The sequence below is a fragment of the Aplidium turbinatum genome, chromosome 10 (genome assembly GCF_918807975.1).
Source record: "Aplidium turbinatum chromosome 10, kaAplTurb1.1, whole genome shotgun sequence".
Taxonomy (NCBI): Eukaryota; Metazoa; Chordata; class Ascidiacea; order Aplousobranchia; family Polyclinidae; genus Aplidium; species Aplidium turbinatum.
In genome coordinates this window covers 21,407,975-21,429,947 of record NC_137481.1, presented here as the reverse complement: position 1 = coordinate 21,429,947, position 21,973 = coordinate 21,407,975, and the positions used below count along the sequence as shown (strand labels likewise).

The window sequence follows — 21,973 nt, the reverse complement described above, 5'->3', positions numbered from 1 at the left end:
TTGCGGTGCACAAGAGCTTTTCAAAAAAAGTAGGATTAGGGAAAGCTTATATTTTATTATCATTGCAGAATTTCATTGGCAAATAGCTATCCACCGAGTGCAGATAGAAGAGGTCCTTGAAATGCGTTATGGTACTCAAAAGCGCACACCCCGAGAGCAGGGAATGGATCAGATTTTGGGATGGAAAATGTCAAGCATGGAAGAATCTTGAATATGGGATGAAAGACAATCTTCCATCATTTCATCCCAATTCCATCATTAACTTTCTAACACTTTATCAAGACATACAAAATATTACGTTGCTTGCTGAAATATTTCAATTTTCGGCTCGTATTACGGTATTAGGCCTAAACCAACGGGACTGTTGCCTGACGCGTATTTGTCAAACCTACTGTCGTTAGGCAGAATTGACCAATCAGAAAGCCATGGTTTTTAGGTTTAGCCTATTTGTGGCATATTCAACGCGGAGATCACAAAATGTGAAAATGGAAGAGATTTCTGAGATGGAATGGAAAAAAATCTCAGTATGGAAGATGGAAAAAACGCCTTCCATTCCATACCCTGCCCAAGAGTCGAACCAGCGTCGCTGGTTGAACTCTCGGGAATGTTGTAATAACCAAACAAGTGCCAAACAAGAATGTCGTTTTAACTAAACAAGTGCTAAAGAGTTGCTAAGTAGGCCTAATGTAAAAAAGTTATCCACTGAGCGACGCTGGTAGGCCAGTGGACAGAATAACCCACAACGAAACGTCCATTTGTTTCACGGCGGTCGAGTGTCGCAAGAATTGACAGCAATTAGAAACGTGTTTCGCCCATGAGGCTGGCTCATCAGTAGCACACCACTAATTCATGCTACGTAGTTTTCAACCGCGGCTTTTGTCAGTCAATTGAATCCTTACTTTTGTGGAAAGAAAACAACTAAACTACGCTACACCGGTGGAGACTACACGTACAGGGGTATGGTTAGCGAAACACAATGCTCGCTGTTCTTTCGTGAGAAGTCTGGTACCGTGCTGACGCCAGGAGTATATCGCTCCTTCTCAACAAAACATCCATTTGTCAAACTTGGTGACAGAGTTGCCATATGTAAATTTTATCTCCATATAGGAGAAATTTCAAGGTCGTTTTATTGGAAACAAATGGTAAACTTCCCATATTCCGGAAAGCTGAAACTTGATTTATTTTTTGAATATCACGTCAAAATCGAGAAAAAACTGCTTTAAACACAGCTGAAAACCCAACAGAAAAACTGCTTCAATAACAGGTGAAAACTTTGACCTTGTTTTTACAGATTACTTTCAGCTCGGCTGGAAGTCGTGTTGGATTCAACTTTAGGTGGAAAAGTGTAAGTAAAAAGAAGTTGTCTTCGAGTGCGGGGAAAATGAAAGAAGATCCCCCTGCGGCTCTTGGCAACACTGACCGGGCCTGCATCAGTGATGCAAATTCCAATTTTTAGAATGGATTTTTTTCAGTCCGAAATCAAGGAATTCAACTATTAGTATTATTTAACAGAGTCAGGCAATCTTAGCACACAATGAGTCAATTTTTGATAAATTTGTTGGGATATATTATTAAAAAAATGTTGGTATTTTGTGAATATGTAGGTCACTAGCATAATCCGCAATGGGATGATAAGGTGTTGGTTTTCTGATGTTGCAAACCTGGTTCAACAACCGGAAAAAGCTTGTTGTTGATAAACACCACTCACCTCTACCCAGGGTTTGATGAATTGGGTGAATGTAGTTGCTGAAATAAAGGCGGCCGAGAGAAAGAGACTGGCCACTCTGCACTCGTGAATGCCGAAAGTTTAGTATGATGATAACCTTATCTTCTAATTCCCCGAAGCTCAGTTATAATAGGCAAGAAACAGGCAAGCAAAGTTGTAGCAGAAAATAGTTGATAACTATTAACTCGTTACAAATCAAAAGTAGCAAGTTGCAACCTTTTATCAGGGTGCAGCCTTGCATAATATTTGTTTGGATTCGATCCTTTAATGAAATCATTGATGCGTTTCGAAATCACAGCAGCAACAAGCGGAAATAATTTGCTTTGGATTGAAGGAAATGCTTTTATTTGGATGCATTGTGTGCAGTATTTTGTTAGTTCAACTGCAGGCTACAAATGAAGCAAAAGTTTGTAGTTAATTTATTTAAAAACACTGTGATGTTAACTATTTTTTCCTTATGTGTTGCAGATCATATGGTCCACTGTAACTTCAATCTTAGTGGTGAAGTCTAGCCTGGGAAGCCAGCTAGCAGGAACGAGTGGCTAAAGTAAATATTCCTAGTGGCTTCACAAAGTTTGTATTTGTAAAGATGCCAAATTCCCAATGGATTATTCCTCTCAAGGCAAAGTATGGTGTTGGTAAGTTTATTTAGATTGTTGATTAACTTGTTAGTCTCATAGATTTTTACCCATGAACATCTGAGACAGGGGCATAGTGAAGAGGGCAAAGGAGGTAGTGCCCCCGCACCCCCGAAATATTTTAAACCAAGATGCTGATGAATTTTAAGGAAATTACATTTTGTCTTTGGGAATATAAGTTGGTAAGCTAGCAGATGAAACATAATAGACTAGTTTTTATTTTGTCTGCATTGATCCACTTGCTTTTGCTATGTGATTGAAACATTTATCTTTTAAATCAAATTAAGCTGATATGCATTTTTCAAAAAACTCTGGATTGTTAGAAAATTTGTAATTAGCCAATTTTACCTGTTAAGCTATTATTGTTCAATTGAGCAGAATTTCCCAATGTGTGTTCCGCAAAAGAACAGAAATTTAAATGTTCTAGCCACAACGCAAAGCTGGAAAGTGTCAAAGTGGTTTTGAAGGAAACATTTGCTTTCATGTTACAGTAGATAGGCCTACCTTTAAGTAACTGCATAATTTTTTTGATTATCAGACCAGTGCCAACTGATGTCAACCCCGAATCAAGACTGTTTGCACATAAAAAGCAGGCACACCATTTGCATTGCAGTAAAAGTACAGTTAATCATCATCATAATTGTTATTACGTATTAATTAATAATGCATTATCTCTGCTTGCTGCATTGAGCAATTTGTTTTCAATTGCTACAATTTATCCTTGGAATCATCATCATATATATTTGGAGACCTGTGGCTATTTGCTCCTTGCACCATGAGTAAATTGTCAGAAAAAAAAATTCTATCCTAATTTGACAAAACTTTATAGACGACTGAAGAGGTCGTCAGACCACTCGGCATGCGACAGCTCAGCATTTACATTTCAGCTACGATCCAAGTCAGCAAATGAGATTTTCACCTAGCATCGGACTTGCTTGGTCATTGCTTGCTAAACTGAATTTGCTTGCCAAGTTGCTGCTTGCTCATTTGTTTCTCAGTTTCATCATTTACCAACTTCACCCACTTGCTGAAATGTTCCTAGCTCAGTTGTTACTTGCTTAACTGTCATTTGCTCAGTTTACAGCTGCTGACTTGTAGGAGACTTCGTTGAAGACAAGAAGTTGTGATTTGGGATATTTTGAATTCTTGGGCAAAGAGCAAACCTAATGTGGAAGTTTTTTCAAATTAACAAAAACACAAGCCCTTAAAACTCTTTGGTTGCACAACAAGGCGAAAGGCGCCATTAATATAGCCACTTTCAGTTATGTATAAATTATTTTACTGGTATACACTACACAGCATACACTGATCAAAATAATGCCAACTTCATGTAATTTATCTTGTATAGTTTGTTCAAGAAATCAACAAGTTAACAAGTAGCAATATTTTAAAAAATGCAGTTGCTCATATCAAAAAGCTCAACTCGCTAGAACAGCAAGCTATTTGTGAGTCACTCACCATTGCAGCACTTTTTTACCTTGTTAATCCTTTGCACATGCTGGTTGGGTTGTTTTCTTTCCACAACAATAAGATTTCAACTGTTATGTGGCATGAATTAGTGGTGCAGTGCTAATGAGCCTAGACTCATGGGGGGCGAAATACCAGTGTCTATTGCTGTCAGTTCTTGCTACAATTGGCTGTCAACAAATATATTTTGAAAAACATTGATACAGTAAGTTAATGTGCCGATTGTGCCATGCTAGATTCTGAAATCCTTTGATGTGTTGTACTAGCACTAGTCCCAATGTGTTTGAAAACCTTTGTAATAGAGAATAGATTTCATTCTGAATGTGTTTGAAAGGAAATTATTAAAAGTAATTTTATTTATGTTAGTATCTAAATAATATCATCTTGAAGTAAACAAACCTAGCATCAAAAACAACAATTACCATTCATCTAACACTTACAGTTATGTATTGAAATGCCTGCACCAGCCAGTATCTTTGAATATCCTCCAAATTTTCTTTTCCCATAAACCTTCCTCAACCCTGCTTTCTATGCTGGACATAGCCAAAAGTTCATGTAATGAAAAATTACATGATTTGTGTAATGTCAAATAAAAATGTACACTTGCCCTTGTCTGATAACTATATAGATACAGTACTAATCTTCTAAAGCTACATCTTAATATGTGTTATTGGGTGGCTTGTGGGTTTAGATTATTATACAATTTGCTAACTAGTGTGTTTACATTTCAGCGGTGTGCAACTACCGCTCAGATTTAGAGCACCACCTTAATTTATCAGTTGGAGATGCAGTCCATATTATTGAGGAATATCAAGGTAAGTAGCCTCATAAGTAGGTGATAGACTATTCGGCCTCTTTTTACTAACGTACTTTTATAAAAACATAAACATTTCAGATTGTTTGTGCTGAAATTAGAATCACTGTTAACATAAGTGATCTAAATCTGCTTTGAACAGAATGGCGTCAATATCTGGCTGACTTTAATTTGGGAAAAGTTCTGATTTGGCAGTAGTTAAATTGGAACCCTACAAGCACCGAATGCTGTTGCACTATATACTCATATAGTCACTACTATATGTGACATCTAATTGTTTTATGTGATGCTAATTTTTATAATCAACTGGTAATGTGGTGAAGTTGGTTGGCCCTTTGCTTTTGTTAATCTTTCTTGCAAAGTTTGTTTTGAAAACCAAGCTGTGAAGTTATCTAATCTTAGTGCTCAGATTATGTATTCACTATATTGTGCATGTCTTGCAGATCAACATTATGTCACAGTTGCTCTTTTTGCCTTACATTGTTTAAATAGATATATTTATTTTTCACCATTTACTTGGTTTGAGTATAAGTCTATTTTGATGTAACTTTTCATTTTTGTAAATGTTTTTCTAACTTTTTATGTTATTTTTAGATTCTTGGTACAGGGGATGTGTCATATTGAATGCAGCCGTTAAGGTATGTCCAATGTATGGAGTTGCATTGCAGAAGCATTCTATTTGTTGTTTGCATTCAAAAACAGTAACACCTATCCTAGCTATTGTTACCTTTGGTGGTTTGTATTTTTTTTGTGATTCTTCCTTTGAAAAGTCTTTAGATTATTGTTGCCATTTTTTCCACGGTTTTAGTCAAACATTGGCAACATTCATTATCCAGAAATGTTGAGAGATTAGATTGTTGCGCAAATTGCCTGGTCTGCTACTATTCGGTGAGTCTGATTCGGCGAGTTCCTAACCTCTAACCCCTCACCCCTAACCCTAAAACGACAATGATAATTAGGCTACGGTACCCAATAATTTAAAAAAAAAATTGAAAAAATCACCCAATAGAGATCGGATTCACCGAATCAGACTCACCGAATCGGACTCACCGAAACGGGCCATTGCGCAAATTGCCTGCATTCAAAACAAAGATGATTAATGCTAATTGTGTTGATCATTATCCTATGACAAGGGACTGAATTTAAAGAGTAGGTATTGAATTTTTGCTTAAGGTATTGGTGTTTTATATAGAAAATTAAAGTTTAATTTTGCAAATTGTGAAAATTATTCTGTGGCCAATTTTATATGCAGCTTGATAAAATACGAAAACTCAACTCCGAAGGTTAGAAATTACAAAATGTAGCTTGTGATATTTGAAACTAATGATAGAATTTTTATTGAACAACTATCAATCAATCTTTCTATCGCCAAATCTGAATCCGATTTTCCTAATTCTTATCTTTTCTTTACTGCTTGTCAAAACTAATCATATACTTTTCTAATTATCTATAACTGTGTTTTACTCATAGCTTAAGGTTTGGAAAGTGAATTTATTACGATAGAGTTTCCCATATCTGTTATTTACTGCTTATGCATCTAATAACTTTATCTGTATCTATCAAATTATTCTCTACTCATGACACTTCATTGCTGTGATCTTAGCTTGATTTTGAACTGCATGACTACTACTTCACGAATGTGTAGAAAACTCTGTTGTAGCTGATCAAGCCTACAATTTGCTGCAAAGATTTTTTCAAATAAAATCATCAATCTTTTAGCATTGATTGTGTGGTTTCTACTTTAGGGAATATTTCCTGCTTCTTTTGTTCATCTCAAGGAAGCCATCGTCGAACGCAGAGGGTAAGTATTTCCAAAACTAATGTTATAATCAAATATCTGTTGCGATGTCATAAATACTAACTGCTAATTACTGATTTGATAACGCTTTAGGCTACATAGAAAAAAACTGTGACCTCTCTAGCAGGGTACATATCGAAGTTGGTTGATGATGACACTTTGCGATACATCTAGAGTTGCTTAAAACAACAACCATTACTAATTTACTTGTAGATTTCTATTGAAAAACACAAGCTCAGTGTGAAAGTATTTATTTCAAAATTTAGAATGAAGAGGTATGACTTCATGACCATCTCCAAAGACCTCTCTGACCAATGATTTTGCCGCATCTCAACAAGAAGGAGAGACCAACATACCTTTTTTTTTTATCTTAACAAACATTAAACTTCAAATTTCTCTTTAAGCTAGTCTTAATTAAACGAGTTTATATGATAACGCCATAACTCACCATAATGGTTGCGGTTTCAGTCCAAATTATGTGTACTAAAACTTAAAATATTTTTCTTCATACCGGAAAAGAAACTTGGGACGCATGTAAACCCTAATTTCGTTTTTTGAAAATTGGGGTCGCTTCTTTAAAGGGTTGGGGACCACCGGGAAAGAACTATTACTTTAGAAAACGTTGTTGCAATATATATTATATATATATAATTTTTTTTTTCAGAAAAACGGAAAGCATTACTCCAACTTCCCTTCCGATTGTACAAGAAGTGACCCATGTTCTGAGGGAATGGGGTTGTTTGTGGAAAGAGATGTTTCAGGTAATTGCCTATCATCACTTGCGGTAATCTTGCTATGATGGAAACTTATTAACTTAACATATTATTTTAAAAGTTTTTAACCTGCTTATGGTGGACCACTAGTTGCTTTTGTGATATGGAATTAATAAGTCGTAACATTATGTAATTAAATAATTATTTAACATTGACATACAGTTTGGACCCCTGATGCTACACTAAGACACTTTTGCGTCAAAGAATGAAATTATGTATTGTCTGTCTGTAATTCCGTTAATGTTCACAACTAGCCTACCTTGTGTATCGGAATGGCCCGTTTAGGCGAGTCCGATTCGGCGAGTTCCCTATTCGGCGAGAGCCTTTTTCGGCGAGTGCCCTATTCGGCAAGTTTTTGAAATTTTTGAAAGGAAATTATCGGGTACCGTAGCCTAATTATAATTCCCGTTTTTACATCATTTTAACGTCGCCAAACGTTGAAATCGTGCAGAAAGGAATAAAAATAAAATGTTTGAACTATTAAATTGAAATTCGTCATGTCAGTTCAGTTGTTTTTATTTCTGACCGTCATATCAAAAACAATACACGTCAACATAGCAAAGGTAGAAGCGACAAAACGTGAACGTTAAAACGTGCTTGTGACCGAAGTAAGTGATTGAGTTCAAAGAAATTTGGCACGGTCTCAACACTTTCAGAAAAATTTAAGATATGATGGAAAAAAAATGTTGCAAAAAAATCATGTTTATGTCTATAAGTTGACGTGTATTGTTTTTGATATGATGATCAGAAATAAAAACAACTGAACTGACATGACGAATTTTAATTTAATAGTTCAAACATTTTATTTTTATTCCTTTCTGCACGATTTTAACGTTTAGCGACGTTAAAACGATGTAAAAACGGCAATTATAATTAGGCTACGGTACCCGATAATTTCCTTTCAAAAATTTCAAAAACTCGCCGAATAAGGCACTCGCCGAAAAAGGCTCTCGCCGAATAGGGTACTCGCCGAATAGTAGCAGACCCCTCTTGTATTTGCTTTATACTTGCTGTTAAATTCGTTAATTCATTTATTATGTTTGTTCACCGTCATTTTATTTCTTTATTGCATACAATGCAAGGGGACTCAATTCAACACCGCTCAAGAGCATGCAGGTGTCGAAGATTTACTTCGTTGCCTTTCCGTTCACTTTAACTACATGTATTTAATCAGCGAGCGGGGCGTAAGCCTGGATACAACCAAAAAAACAGTTGTTCAATTGTTGTATTGAACCATGGCTATCTTGCAGTGTGGTCACAGTTAACATTATTACGTCGTATTTTTTTTGCTTTCAAGATGAGCCAAAACACACACGTCTTCCACCAAGTCCGATCCATGATGAGAGAGCTCATAGAGATGAGGAAGAGAGTGGTGTCCGGTACACTCCCTGCCGATGAACTTCGACGCATATCCTACCAAGTTGCCGACCTAGTAGACTACGGAAACAGCTTGCTTAACTTGGACCTGAACATTAGGAACGACGAGACCTGCCAACCCGCCGACGTCAACACACTCAGTGCTGTTGAAGTTTTTCAAAAGGTTTGCACAAACAACATTATCATGCTGAATAGAGTATGAGGGTAACACCCAACTCATGAGGTTAAAAACATTACTTAGCTGACTCAAAAGGGTATATGCTCTGTTTTACCATGTACAGCAGCTGTAGCACTGTTTGTCGAGCATTACTTTGGGTTTGACACTTGTAAAATTATGTAATTATATAATGTAATATATAAATTTATAATTATAATCTGATGGACTGGTACTGGTTTCTTTCACCAAGCTCCACCAATTGGGCTTTTTAAGTTGTAACCTTTAAAGCTAAACCTTTCAATTTTGCTGACGTGCAAATATTTTCGTTGTTACAGCACGAGACAGCCTCGAAGAAAGTAGACAGGCGGATAGCGAAGGAAAAACAACAAAGTATCAACAACGAAATTTCCGTTGAAACCTCCCAAGAATCGAGAAAATCTCATGTGATGAGGTAAGTTTTTTTCTTGTGTGCAAATTTTCCAGTAAGCAAAATAGTTTTTTTTTTCACATTTTGAGACATTGAGTTAATTTAAAAGAGAACCGTTGTGCTGCTGAACGTTTATTCAATGCTTAGACGTCAAATAGAAAAGCGACAATTTGGTTAATGTCATGTTTTTCTATCCAGTTTGTTTGTGACTGTGAAGAATTTTGTCTGTCGCATTGGTGAAGACGCTGACGTGTTTATGGCGTTATTTGATGGAAAGGAAGCAAAGTGTATCAGGTGTGTTTTCTCCAGTCATTTTCCCAGAAGTACTATTTTTCACATAACTTCAACATCTGAAAGTGGTGTTTAATCAGCTACATTGATTCAATGTTAAAAACACTAATTTTGTTGTACAGAAAAGCAATAATTTGTCAAATATTGTGCAATTGGCCTAAGTTTAGCCTTTCTGAATAACAACAGCAACACTTTACGCTCACTGTATTGTTTGTGAATACCAATGTTGATCGTATTTTGCTGTATCCAAGGAGGCGAAAACGTAACGTAAGGTGACGTAACTCAACGTAAGGTGACGTAACCCAACGTAAGGTGACGTAACCCAACGTAAGGTGACGTTACCCAACGTAAGGTCACGTTACCCAACGTGAGGTCACGTTAAATCATTGCTGTGTTAAGTTGAGGCGAAGACCGATTGCAATGTCATTCTTTTCTCCAGCCAGCAAGAAAGGACTGGTTTTGCTGTTACCGTTAGGGTTATTGTCAAAGGCTTGCGACTTTCGTTTTCTGCACACTACAAACAACTGCATTTCACCTGCCACTGGCATCGCTATGCTAGACAGCAAATCAACCGTTATTTACATAATTAACCTGGGTCAATGTAAATAACGGTCGACTTGCTGTCTGGTATATACTTTTTTCCACATAACAAACGTATTTTACGTCGCTTTAGCGTCTAGCTATGTTGAACAATAGCACTTGGATGCTAGTTTTCCAACCAGCAAATTTGTCCTTTTTTCACTGATCAAATCTCTATAGATTGATTAGCAAACTGTGTACCTTGTGCCAACACAACACTAGTATTTTTATTGCATTCTTTTTATTAATTGATACCCTTCTTGTATCAGGCTTAGACTGTAGCAGTGTAGGTATTTTGTATTGATTTAATTTTTACGTCATAAATAATTTTGCATAATTCAAGACTTTAGCTCAGCCAGCAAGCAAGTCATTATTTTTCACATTGAATCATTGCACACAGATGTTAAATCAATATCATATGAACTGATTCACTGGCTAGGAAGTCACCAGCTTCTCTGCAACCACTTGTCCCCACCTAGACAACAAATCAACCGTTTTTTACATTGATTCAACGTCTGCAGACGTTGAATCAATGTAAAAAACGATTGATTTTGTTGTCTGGGCGGCGTTGCTTCAGTGTAAAGAAAGTGTTTTATTCATTTGCTGTTAACTGCAATCATTACTTAATAAAGCATTTTGGTATTTCAGTGAAAACTATTTCGTGCGTTGGGGGAGTCAAGGTTTACCGAAGAACATTGAAATGCTCAATAATTTGAAAGCGATTTTCACAGTTGAGTTTATTTCTGAAAAAAGATTTTGTGTCTTTTGATTCGTAAGATTGTAAATAATTTGAAGGATCCTAGACCTTAGAAGATAAAGAAATTGGTCAAGTTTTGTATTTCCAGTATCCAAAAAACTGTTTCTCACAGCTCAACATGAAATGGCAACATTACGTCATCGTTGAAACTTTGACATTTTTCATTATTTTTTTTGTCAAATGACGTTCAAACAACATGAAAGTGCTCGATCAGTCCTTCAAAGTCTAAAACAATAGAAACAGCGTCTATTTTACACACTCAGTCCACAAACAAGAGTGTTGTGGGTGCTAAACCAACAATACTTTCATTAGAATTGTAAAATCCAAGAACGTGGCTAACGTCTCTTACAAACCACTCAAAGACCCTCACGAAATGAATAGAAATGACCCAGGAAGCAAAATCCGTCAGTTTTACATTGATTCAACGTTTGCAGACGTTGAATCAATGCAAAAATGACGGATTTTGTTGTCTGGAAACTAGGCAAAACATCTTGAAAGATCATTTTCTTCACGTGTTGACAAAAAGCTTCTTTGATTGGAAAAGTTACGAATGCATAAAGACGATCATTAAGTGTGATTTGTTGTTAAGTTACATCCATTTGCACAATCTAGGCTGGATTTACAACTTTTTCGTTGCTGACGTACATATCTTAAATTTAAAAACGTTCAACCAGATTGTTATTCTTATCTAGGACTTGGGTAGCAAGGATCTTTTAAGAGACAAGATCTACTTGGTCTGCAAGATCATCAGGATAGGTAATTATTATTATCTTATCGTATTATTATTATTTTAATTATTATTATCCTATCTTATCGGTGGGATGGCGCAGCGGATAAGGCGCTTTATTTCGAATCACGCAATCCTGGTTCGGCTCTCGGCTTATACTAGTTGTTGGCAAACACCGCTCACCTCTACCCAGGGTGTAATAAATTGGGTGGGCGCACGGCCTACTAGAACACGGCCAAATATGTTGCTATTAGAGGTCAATTTCTAAGCGTCTGAAATGTTACAATCATAATCATGACATCTGTCACTTTCCCGCAGTATGTAAAACGACATATTTGCACTTGAACATATTTGGGTGTGTTCAGCCCCATATTAAGTAAGCAAGCACAATTTACGCAATACTTATGTGTTATATAAGACTTTCCGACTGCACCCTGGAGGTAGTCTCATTATGCAGTCGTTAGGTTTTTTGGTATTGCAGGACCTGTCGCCAATAGCCATATTTTACCTGCAAATTTACACTTGGCAAAACACTAAGTAGAATCAAAATTTGCACATCAGATGAACAGCTTGTAACGTAGAGTAGAATCCACCGGACGCGTTAATGACGAAAAATAAAATGATTGATTGAAAAAATCCTTGATAATAATAAGAGCATTCAATGACACCAAAAGCGTTATAGCTTATCAAACGATGAGTCAATTTTAATATGGTCTTTGGCGTTTTTTAAATCCAACTACAGCATCTTTCCTGACTGAATCATTTTTAATTTTCTGCTTGTTGTTGTAAAAAACATTTGTTGCAATTCTAATTGCCAGTTTCTTTGCTTGTACAGAGTGTTCATCACATGAAAAAGCAACGTTGTTGCAGAAATTATTTAAAACAAATTCAGAGGACATTCGAACAGGTATACTTGGGAACTTTTGGAAAATTGTACTTGCAACATCCAAAATAGCAAAGCAGTTGCCTACATATTCTGCAATGTTTTTGGATGGTACAGTTAGCCCTCCTCGAGATAGTAATCCAAAGTATGATGTCTTCTCAACCTGTTCAGTTTCGGTAAGAAACGGTGTACACAAACAACATTTAATTTTCTCTTTGATTTTTTTGGAAACATACCCAGCTATAAAAAAAGAAATTTCAGCGCTACTTGGTGACAAGGTAGCTGCTTCAATGTCCTGTGGTTTTTCATGAACTTCACACTTCAACAACTCAAAATCCCCTTCATTGGTTGCTTTTAAATTGCTTTCAAGAGCATCAACATCTTCTTTAAGCAGTGTTCGAAGTAGTAATATTTGTTCTGACGTAGAAACTTCCCTTAAACTGACCAAAAAATGCCCCCCATTCATCTGCCGATACTGAGAAAATCGCTTCTCAATAGGGTCACTCTGAAACCTGCCCATCATGACAAATTCATATCCCTCTTCCAGAAATGTTTGCACCAGTAGAGTTTGGGAACGCAGGGTTTGTATTAAGGCGTCAGCAGTTTGCTTGGATAAACAAAACTTTGAGCAGCCAGATTTTAACCAGTTGTCAAACCAATTTGAAAGTGAGAGAAGGAACCCCAATTTTTCATCATCCTTTACAATTGCATTGCCCAACTGGTTAGGGTGGCATTTCGATTTTGAATTTACCACTGTCCACCACGTGTTTACAAGGGAGAGAAATCCAATTGCATCATGCCTATGTTGGAAATAACTTTTGAAAGCAGCAATGGTGGTGTCATGAAAGATGCTTAAAGCTAAATTGACACTTTGCTTGTTATGTCCAGGATGCAGAGAAGTGTATGTTAATTTAGGAGCCTTTCTTAAATTGGATTGTTGCTTAACATCTTCCATGAACACTTTGTCTAAGTCTTTCCAGGAAATGTAGCGATCAGGAGATGATGCCACTGTCATTGTGTTGATGTTGAAGGAAAAATAAGGAAATACAAATTTTTGGGCATTAAATAGATTGTTTCTGATGTTCTTGAGTAAATGAACATTGTCAAAAAATAAATGGGTATTTGACTGATTCTCAGGACGCTTTATGAACAAATCATTTCCAGCACAACTTTTTTTTAACAATGAGAAAGCTGCAACATTGGCGGGATGATTGTCTGTAACAATCGCTCTGACATTAAAGCCAACTTTTGAAAGCCCAGAAATGCATTGTGAAAGCTCTGCTGCCAACCATCTGCCACTAACTTTAGTTTCTGGACAAGCTTTTATAACAATAGGTACAGACTGTTTCAATCCTTGAATCAGAAAAACCACAACGCCTTTGTACAACTCTCCTTCCTCATTGGCACCAACATATTGTCCACCTGTGTACTGTGCAGATTTTTGTAGATACATTTTGTCAGCCATTAAAATTAGGTCTTTCGAAATGGCACCTTTTCTCTGTAGTACTTCTGCAGCTTTCAATGCATCTATGCTACCTTCTTTGAGTTTTGTTAATAAGCTGATGGAAGGAAAGGGAAATTTCTGAAGTAGCAGCTTATAGGCTTGGCATGATGAGTAACGAAGTAGCAATGAAAAGCGTATCATGTTTGAGGAAAAAGGAGAGCGACCCTTAGGTTTGTAGTGCTGGCGCTGCTGCAACTCTTCAATAAAATCATCTTCCTCATCACACTTAAAGCCATTTAGGTATGACGGGAAATTGTCCAACATTGAAAATTTAGACAGTTTGCAATTTCCATTGTTTCGAAACCATTCTGGCAGTGGCACGGGATGCATTTTAAATTGCAGTTCAACACTTAAATCTGCATTAATCTTTATTGCTCCATCCAAAACAGGAAAGCCAGACTGTTCATCATAATTTAAATGAAAGTATACAACATGAGTAGCTTCTTTCTTAAACTGGTAGTTTGGAGGGGAATGTTTGTCTGATAATTGATCAAAATTGTGTACTTTTTCTTTTTGTATGAATTTGTCCAGCTCATCATTTTGTAATATCCGCTGTTTTGGTGGGGGTCTAGATGCTGATGGAGTCCGAACTGTTGATGGTCGTTTTAGGGCAACACTTGTGTGAAGGGTAGGGAATGGATGCAGGTTCCAATTTAATTTGGTTCTCTTGCCTTGAATCACATACTTGCTTTCAAAATGCTTCAAGCATATAACGGAACTTGAAGAAGGAGTCCAGTTCAAACGATTAACAAATTGACACCATTTTGACAAAAGGTCAGGTTTTTTTAAGGGAAAGCGAAAAGAAGATGTACTTTCTGTGGTGTTATCATATCCAGAATTACAACCATAAACAACGCATTTATTTACCATTCTCACTTATTAAATAAACATGCTGTAAGATTAAGAAACAAATGAATTAAAAGTAGTCTAAAAACAAAATGAGTAGATTTGCTTTTGCCTGCAAGTTCTTACATTGCAAGGTATAGCATTGTATTTATGAAAAATTAACACATTTTGGTTAGCTGTAACTGGTCAGGAATGGCTAAAGTATGCTTCAACTAGGATCAGGACATTCAGTTGCAACCGATCTGTTGCAGGGACATCTGACAGTGAAACAATTTGCAACAAATTCTACTTTATTAATTAAACATACAAATGTTTTTGTTTACTAGTGCTTCGCTGTGCTGTAAAAGTTACCCCTACACACTTTCTGTGATGGAAAAGTTAACAACATCGATGTAATATTACTTGTAGTGTACTGAACGTTAGCATAATCCAGGGATATCTATAACTACGGGATTGGAAACTCTATCCAGTGATATACATCAGTAGGGTCATCACATTACTACGACCTGCTACAACTACAGAAAGATTAACAAAATGAAATACCGACTAAAAGACACACAAAATTCGATTTTACAATAATAATACAAAATGTACACTCACATTAAACCTTAATTGATTATAAAAGTGCATTTACGCTGCTAGAAAAAAAAACGATGAATCCAATGAATGAATGAATGCAACGAGTCCAAAAACCGCCTACTGTTGTTCTTTAGCATTTTGCGTACTGCAAATCGGATCAAAAGTAAATGAGGAGTGCTCAGCAATCAGTGAAATATGCTGTTGTATCATCAACTTGTACACAGACCAATCCAATACGAAACCAATCCGTTTACGATGTCATCAGAACTAAAACCAACATTCATTCTGGAAATTTCTTAAGCAGCAAACAAAATACAACATAACTGCACTAATGGAATACAAACAAATAAACAAACCAGGCAAGCGTAGACTTTACAATTTACAGCAGGTAAATTGATTGTTACACTTTTGGTTGTTCGTTTAGCTACTACTTACTGCCCTTTGAGGTCAATTTATGTGATTATTTATCACAGCAGCGCACAAAGAAAAGTGACCCTACTGGTGTATAAAATGGTTTTCCGTTCCACAGAGTTTCCAATCCCGTAGTTATAGATATCCCTGGCATAATCTTTCTACGAAGTGGCTATTTTTACCCACATGTTGCCATGGTCACAATCAGGTGTTGCCAGAGTTAGAATTAAAGTTAGGAAGGTTAAGGTTAGAGTTAGGAATAAGGTTAGGGTTTTGATCTTTGCCCAGGACTAAAAAAAATTCTAAATTACAATTTTTTGTTTTCAACAGCTTTAAACTTTTCTCAAATTAGGGCAGAATTCCTTATCTGGCAACGCTATTGAGGCTATATTTACACTACATAGTCACAGCCATCTTCCTACTACGCGCATGCTCAGTAAGAGTATTATATACCATAGATATAATTTTTTTTAGTCATGGAATGTCTCTATTACGTTGCCGTAAATATAGGCTATTTTATCAAATGATGCTTCTGATTCCAAGAACCCCTTGGTAACTTTATTATTAAATCAATGTTTGATAAGTAGGATTGCTAATCTGAAAATAAAAATATTTTATTTGTTTTCAAACATTGTTTGACACATGAGCTGAACTGGTAGTAGTAAAAAATGAAAAATATCAACAGCACATTAAGCTGTTCATTACTTTAGCATATTTATAAAAACTATGCTAAAGTGATGTTTTTAATATTATGCCTGTTTCAAAAAAATCAAACCGGTAAGGCTCTAGTTTGCATAAAAATTCACACTCCTGTCTCTGTTTTTCAAAACAAAAACCCAGCACTCCAGTTTGTGTTCATCTCTTGATATTGCTTTTCAAACTGTTAAGGCTACTCACCACCAGCATAGTCCAAGCCTAAATCTCTGCAAAGCTCAAACTGTAGTCAATTATTATAAACAAGTTATAAAGTTCATTTACCATCACGAATCCTACTTTCATCTGGAAACAACTTGCTGACTGAAGCTGCTATCTGTGCACGTTTTCAAAGACTTCACACTGCTGTGCATTGCGAGATCGCTACAGCGAACTGAAAAGTCAGACGCTTAGGATTTGACCTAAATAGCAACATATGTGGCCGTGATTCCGTGGGTCGTGGTGGGCGTAATGGATGAAATAAAGGCGGCCGAAAATAAGGAACTGGCCACCCTACTCTCGTTAGTGCCGATGGCTTAGCATAATGAGAACCTTATCTTATCTCCCGATGCTTGGATTCAAGTATGGGACTCACCTTTACCTATTAGTGATAATGTGTTACAACAAAATACAAAAGCTCCAATTACTAAAAGCAAACAAGCTTTACAAAATTTTACAAACACAAACCTTTTAACATTGACTCAACGTAAAAAAGCACTGATTTTTTTGGTGTGGAAAAAATAAAAATTTTATTTGAATGAAAACATCATGAGAATACTGTGCTTTGAAAAGAACCAGGCAGTTGAGAAATTGTCAAGTTTTAGTGACTCATATCACGCAACACCAGTAGCTTCGCCATGTTCCAACACAGTTTGCTTTCGTTTGGCTCACAGGACGCATGGAGCTTAAGGAGACGGAAAGTAAAAAGATGACCCCAATGCTCCGTCGAGCCTTTGGCGCAGCAGTGAAAGACATCACTGGAATATTGAAGGGAACGGAAGAGAGCGACGAGGACAAACAACATTTCATACCATTCGTGCAGTGAGCTTTGATTCATCACAAAACTACTGTGTTTTTACCTTAAAACTCTGATTTTGATGCTCGGATATTTTATTCAAGAAAATGAAATATCTTCTGACAGGTGTCAAACCCACAACAATGCTTGATATGAACGACTCGGTTACATGTCTTGCAATGCAAAGGAATTTATTTTCACACGAATCACTTCAATCTTAAACATGTTTACCAATAACATGTTTATGATTGAACTGACTCGTGTGAAAATAAATTCGTTTGTATCGGATATTTTAATCTACAAAAATCTGTGATATGAATTTTTTAAGACTCACACGGGTGAAAGCTTTAAAACGTCATTTTTGGATTTCAATCTGTAAGTTTGTTGCTTCTTAAAGGTGAATCTAATTCTAATGATTTTATATGAAAAACAATTGGCGGCAAATATTTTAAACGTCCCGTCATAATTTGTCTTCCATGAGAGGCCAGACTAAGACAGTATTGCGAACGCCAATCGAAGTTACAACTTGTCATCTTTTATCACATCACACAAACCTTTTCATGCTTTTCAGAGTTTCAGGGGAGAACGAAAGTTTGCAACAAGTAATCATGCGAGCCATTGCCAACCGTGGTGACATAAATCACAAAGGTCAAGGTAAGTAACCTGTATGTTGCGTATTATCATGTTTAATATTACTTTTATGTTGATTCAACGTAGGGATGGTAGACCAATTCACTGTCCCTAATTCAACGTTATTTATTCTTTTTTATGTTGCTAGTTAATTTGTCGTTTCATTACTGTGGTTTCGACGTGATCTCGCTTTAGCTTTCTCATATTTTGATGTTTGTTTCTGTAAATCAACGGTTATTTGCATTGATTCAACGCCTACAGACGACGTGAATAACCGTTGATTTGCTGTCTGGGAAGCTGACAAAACGTAAACAGAAAACATGTAGTTTCATCTTTTCATTGAGATTTGTAAATTTTGTTGACAATTTCTTGTCGAATCTTTTGATAACACTTTTGACTCCCAATCGATCCAATGTATTCTTGCAGGAAAACGATGAAAGTTAACAAAAGATAAAATTAATCAATTAATACATTTACTTTGGGGTGTAAAAGGAACGATTCTGTTGCAAGGCATTTTTTAAGTTGTGAAATTATCTGAAGACTTTTAGAAGCTAGTTTTTACCGTAATGGCCCAATTCGGTGAGTCCGATTCGGTGAGTCCGATCCTTTAATAGGGGATTTTTTCAATTTTTTTTTTAATTATCGGGTACCGTGGCCTAATTATCATTGCCGTTTTAGGGTTAGGGGTTAGGAGTTAGGGTTAGAGGTTAGGAACTCACCGAATCAGACTCACCGAATCGGACTCACCGAATCGGACTCACCGAATAGTAGCAGACCCAGTTTTTACAGTTTAAAAATGTTAAAAATCGACACTTCTTTTGTGTAGGTTTGTGGGTGTCCATGAAAATGTTGAACGGAGATCTTAAAACCATCCGGCAAGACTTCCAGCACTTAGTGGACAAGACCACGGCAGTTGTACGCAAGATGGGCTTCCCTGAGGTCATAATGCCTGGTGACGTACGGAATGACCTCTACGTCACTATTGTACAGGTACAAGCACATTTTCTATGAAAATTATACTTCTCTGAGTGTGGCATGGCTTTTGGGTAGCCGTAAATGCACTTTGAAAGTGATTTTTCTTTTACGAACAGTTTAAGTGCTCAACAAAGCCTACGAAATTTGTTCTACAGTGCTAACATGTGCGTGGGGTGTACGTTCCAATCAAGTTATTGTTTCGCTACTTTTTCTTTGGCATTTCATGCACAGCAGCCTTTTTTCTGATGCGTTATTTTGGTTTGTAACCAACGTCATGGTTTTTAAGTACACCAACCAGAATGGCGGTTTGTAGTTAAGTTTTGACAAGTGGCCTTTGAAAAAACAATGGTTGGAACAAATTACCACTCCTTCAAAGTTGCTGCAAATTCAAGGCAGCTTCAACAGCTGTTTTATGGTAAGAGTTCAATATTCAAAGGAACCGTGTCCAAGGCGGACAAAGATTAACTTACTTAAACCAACAAACCGATAAAAGCGACACCAACACCAACATACACCTAATACACGCAGCCAACAACAGAGAATCTTGGAACCTTTTCATGCCAGAGGCAGTCAATGCTTGGAATCAAGTGCGACAATAAAAGAAAAGAATTTTAATATAGTTCAGTTCAGTAAATTTTGTTCTGTTGGCGAATAAACCAAAATATACAAAACACAATAAACAAAAATAATTCGCGCAACAAGGATGGCAGCGAAAGACCAAAAAGTCACCAATGTCAGCTGTCACCAAGTATAATCTTTCACGTAGTAAAAGACATCTATTATTATCCTGGTATTTCGCCCATATTATCATTGCGGTCGAGGTAGTCACTCCATTATCTGTTGCATTAAGACAATAACTCTCACGCTTGCTAGAGCTACAGTCCATCCGCTCAGCATTTCCGGCTACATAACAGCGTTTGGTAAGAGCTATGAAAAGCGTATCTTTGACGTTTATCACACTATTATATTGCAACGTGCGTGGCGGAAATACCGCCATGTTACTGTAGCGTGCTGCAGCTGATAACAATATGTATCTGAGAATGGCTTCAAGAAATTCCTAAGAGATTACAAATTTCACCCGTAGGTTTTGCAGTACAATATTCCAGACAGCATAATTCGTCGTTTTTGCATTCTACGTCTGCAGACGTTGAATCAATGTAAAAATGACGGATTTTGCTGCCTAGGACAGCGTGGTGTTTTTGGAAGAATAGAAACTATTTTTCCATATTAATATAAACATAGAAGGATCACGTGACTTACAAACGTCGTTGATTGGTCAGGGAGAATTTGAGAAGGGAAGCAAAACGTCTCAAAAGAACGTTGAAGTCACAATGTGCGTTTGCAATGACCAAGGTGTCACCATACCGGTACGTCCAGCAAAGTAACGTGAATTGACGTTAGGAACTTTCACATTGATGCTAGATCAATACTTTTTTTGACTAACATTGGCAATCGTCCGTCAAGCGGATTGTTATTTTTCATTTTAAAGCGCACTGTTTTGCTAACTTGGTTGTGCCGATGATAAACTTTTCTGCTTAAAAGATTGTTACTTAATCAACTTTTTTTTATATACAAAGTAAGACTGTTCACCAGGCATTTCATTGTAACAGAGTATCTTGCATTCTTCTGGTGACTACAAACTAGACTAGCACAAGATATTGAAACTGATAACCAGCTTTCCGACGTTTCGCCAGTCAGTTGACTTTCTACTCGTGTTTATAAACGGCACCATGTGGGATAATTCCGCATTTTGACCGCTTTTTCAGATTGTGGTAAGCATGGGTTCCGGAGAGGATCCGGAAAACCAGTTCCGGTCTCATATTTATTACCAGAACAAAACACCGAAATGGAACGAAACTGTGAAGGTGAGGCAGATCTGAAAGTCGTTTCCTGTATTTACCCGTAACGTGTGTTAGGCACCTTGGGTGTCGTACGTCAGTTTCAGATAAAGGAAGAGAGGCATCTCAGCCAGCAAACCGCCGGTTTTTTACTCCGATTTAACGGCTACATACGTTGATCTGTTGCTTTGAGAAAAACGTCCTTCAACCCAGACAGCAAAATCTGTCATTTTACGTTAATTCAACGTCTGCAGACGTTGAATTAAGGTAAAAATGACAGATTTTGCTGTCTGGAAAGATAAACAATTTCAACTTTGAAGTTTCATCTCAGGTTCAAATCCCGATCGAGGACTTCTACAACGCGCATTTGCGATTCACCTTCCGCCATCGCTCAACGTTCGAGAACAAAGACAAAACAGAACGCGACTTCGGCCTGTCTTATGTCAAACTGATGAGAACTGAAGGCACTACCTTGCATGACGGAGTGCACAATCTGCATGTGTACAAGGTATCCGTTGCTCGAGACAAAGATTTTGCTATTTTTTGGTTGCAAATTTTGTCTTCAGTGGTTGATGCAGCATTTTCTAAGCTTCAGTGAATTGTTTAAATTTTCTATACTTTTTTTATGCCCTTTTTTATTAATTAATTGTTAATTTTATATTGTTATGTGTGTTTCTCTATTTTATTATTTTGTACAGATCGAATCCCGCCGCCTTGAATCGAGTGACGCAAAAAAATATTTAACTTTGCCCACCACGAGAGAAGGGGTTGAACAATATGGAAAGAGCAAGGGCCCGCTGTCCCCCAGCAGTAGTGCGCGCCCCCACCTCATTGCACGAGCTGAAGGGTTCACCTTGAGCAGTCGAGATTCATTTCAAATATCTACGCTCGTTTGTTCAACTAAGCTGACACAAAATAGTAAGCCGATTGTTTTTCATTATAAAATCCCCAGACAGCAAAATCCGTCATTTTTACATTGATTCAACGTGTGCAGACGTTGAATCAATGTAAAAATGACGGATTTTTTTGCCCGGGATTTGTTCAATCCATAAACACGAAGCTTTGCGT

General features: G+C 36.9%; 1 protein-coding gene across 1 annotated transcript in view; it reads left to right on the top strand.

The window, feature by feature from the left end:
* Positions 1-2,184: 2,184 nt before the first annotated feature.
* Positions 2,185-21,973, top strand: part of LOC145778541 (dedicator of cytokinesis protein 1-like) — a 45,805-nt gene continuing 26,016 nt past the window's right edge. Inside the window, exons 1-17 of the mRNA XM_082590045.1 lie at positions 2,185-2,364; positions 4,563-4,646; positions 5,240-5,283; positions 6,391-6,446; positions 7,108-7,204; positions 8,514-8,756; positions 9,086-9,201; positions 9,376-9,471; positions 10,696-10,777; positions 11,497-11,560; positions 17,341-17,488; positions 18,034-18,116; positions 18,919-19,082; positions 20,348-20,434; positions 20,834-20,932; positions 21,237-21,413; positions 21,604-21,823. Of these exons, the coding sequence (XP_082446171.1) occupies positions 2,316-2,364; positions 4,563-4,646; positions 5,240-5,283; positions 6,391-6,446; positions 7,108-7,204; positions 8,514-8,756; positions 9,086-9,201; positions 9,376-9,471; positions 10,696-10,777; positions 11,497-11,560; positions 17,341-17,488; positions 18,034-18,116; positions 18,919-19,082; positions 20,348-20,434; positions 20,834-20,932; positions 21,237-21,413; positions 21,604-21,823 (1,909 nt within the window). The 5' untranslated portion in view covers positions 2,185-2,315. The remainder of the gene's footprint in view (positions 2,365-4,562; positions 4,647-5,239; positions 5,284-6,390; positions 6,447-7,107; positions 7,205-8,513; positions 8,757-9,085; positions 9,202-9,375; positions 9,472-10,695; positions 10,778-11,496; positions 11,561-17,340; positions 17,489-18,033; positions 18,117-18,918; positions 19,083-20,347; positions 20,435-20,833; positions 20,933-21,236; positions 21,414-21,603; positions 21,824-21,973) is intronic.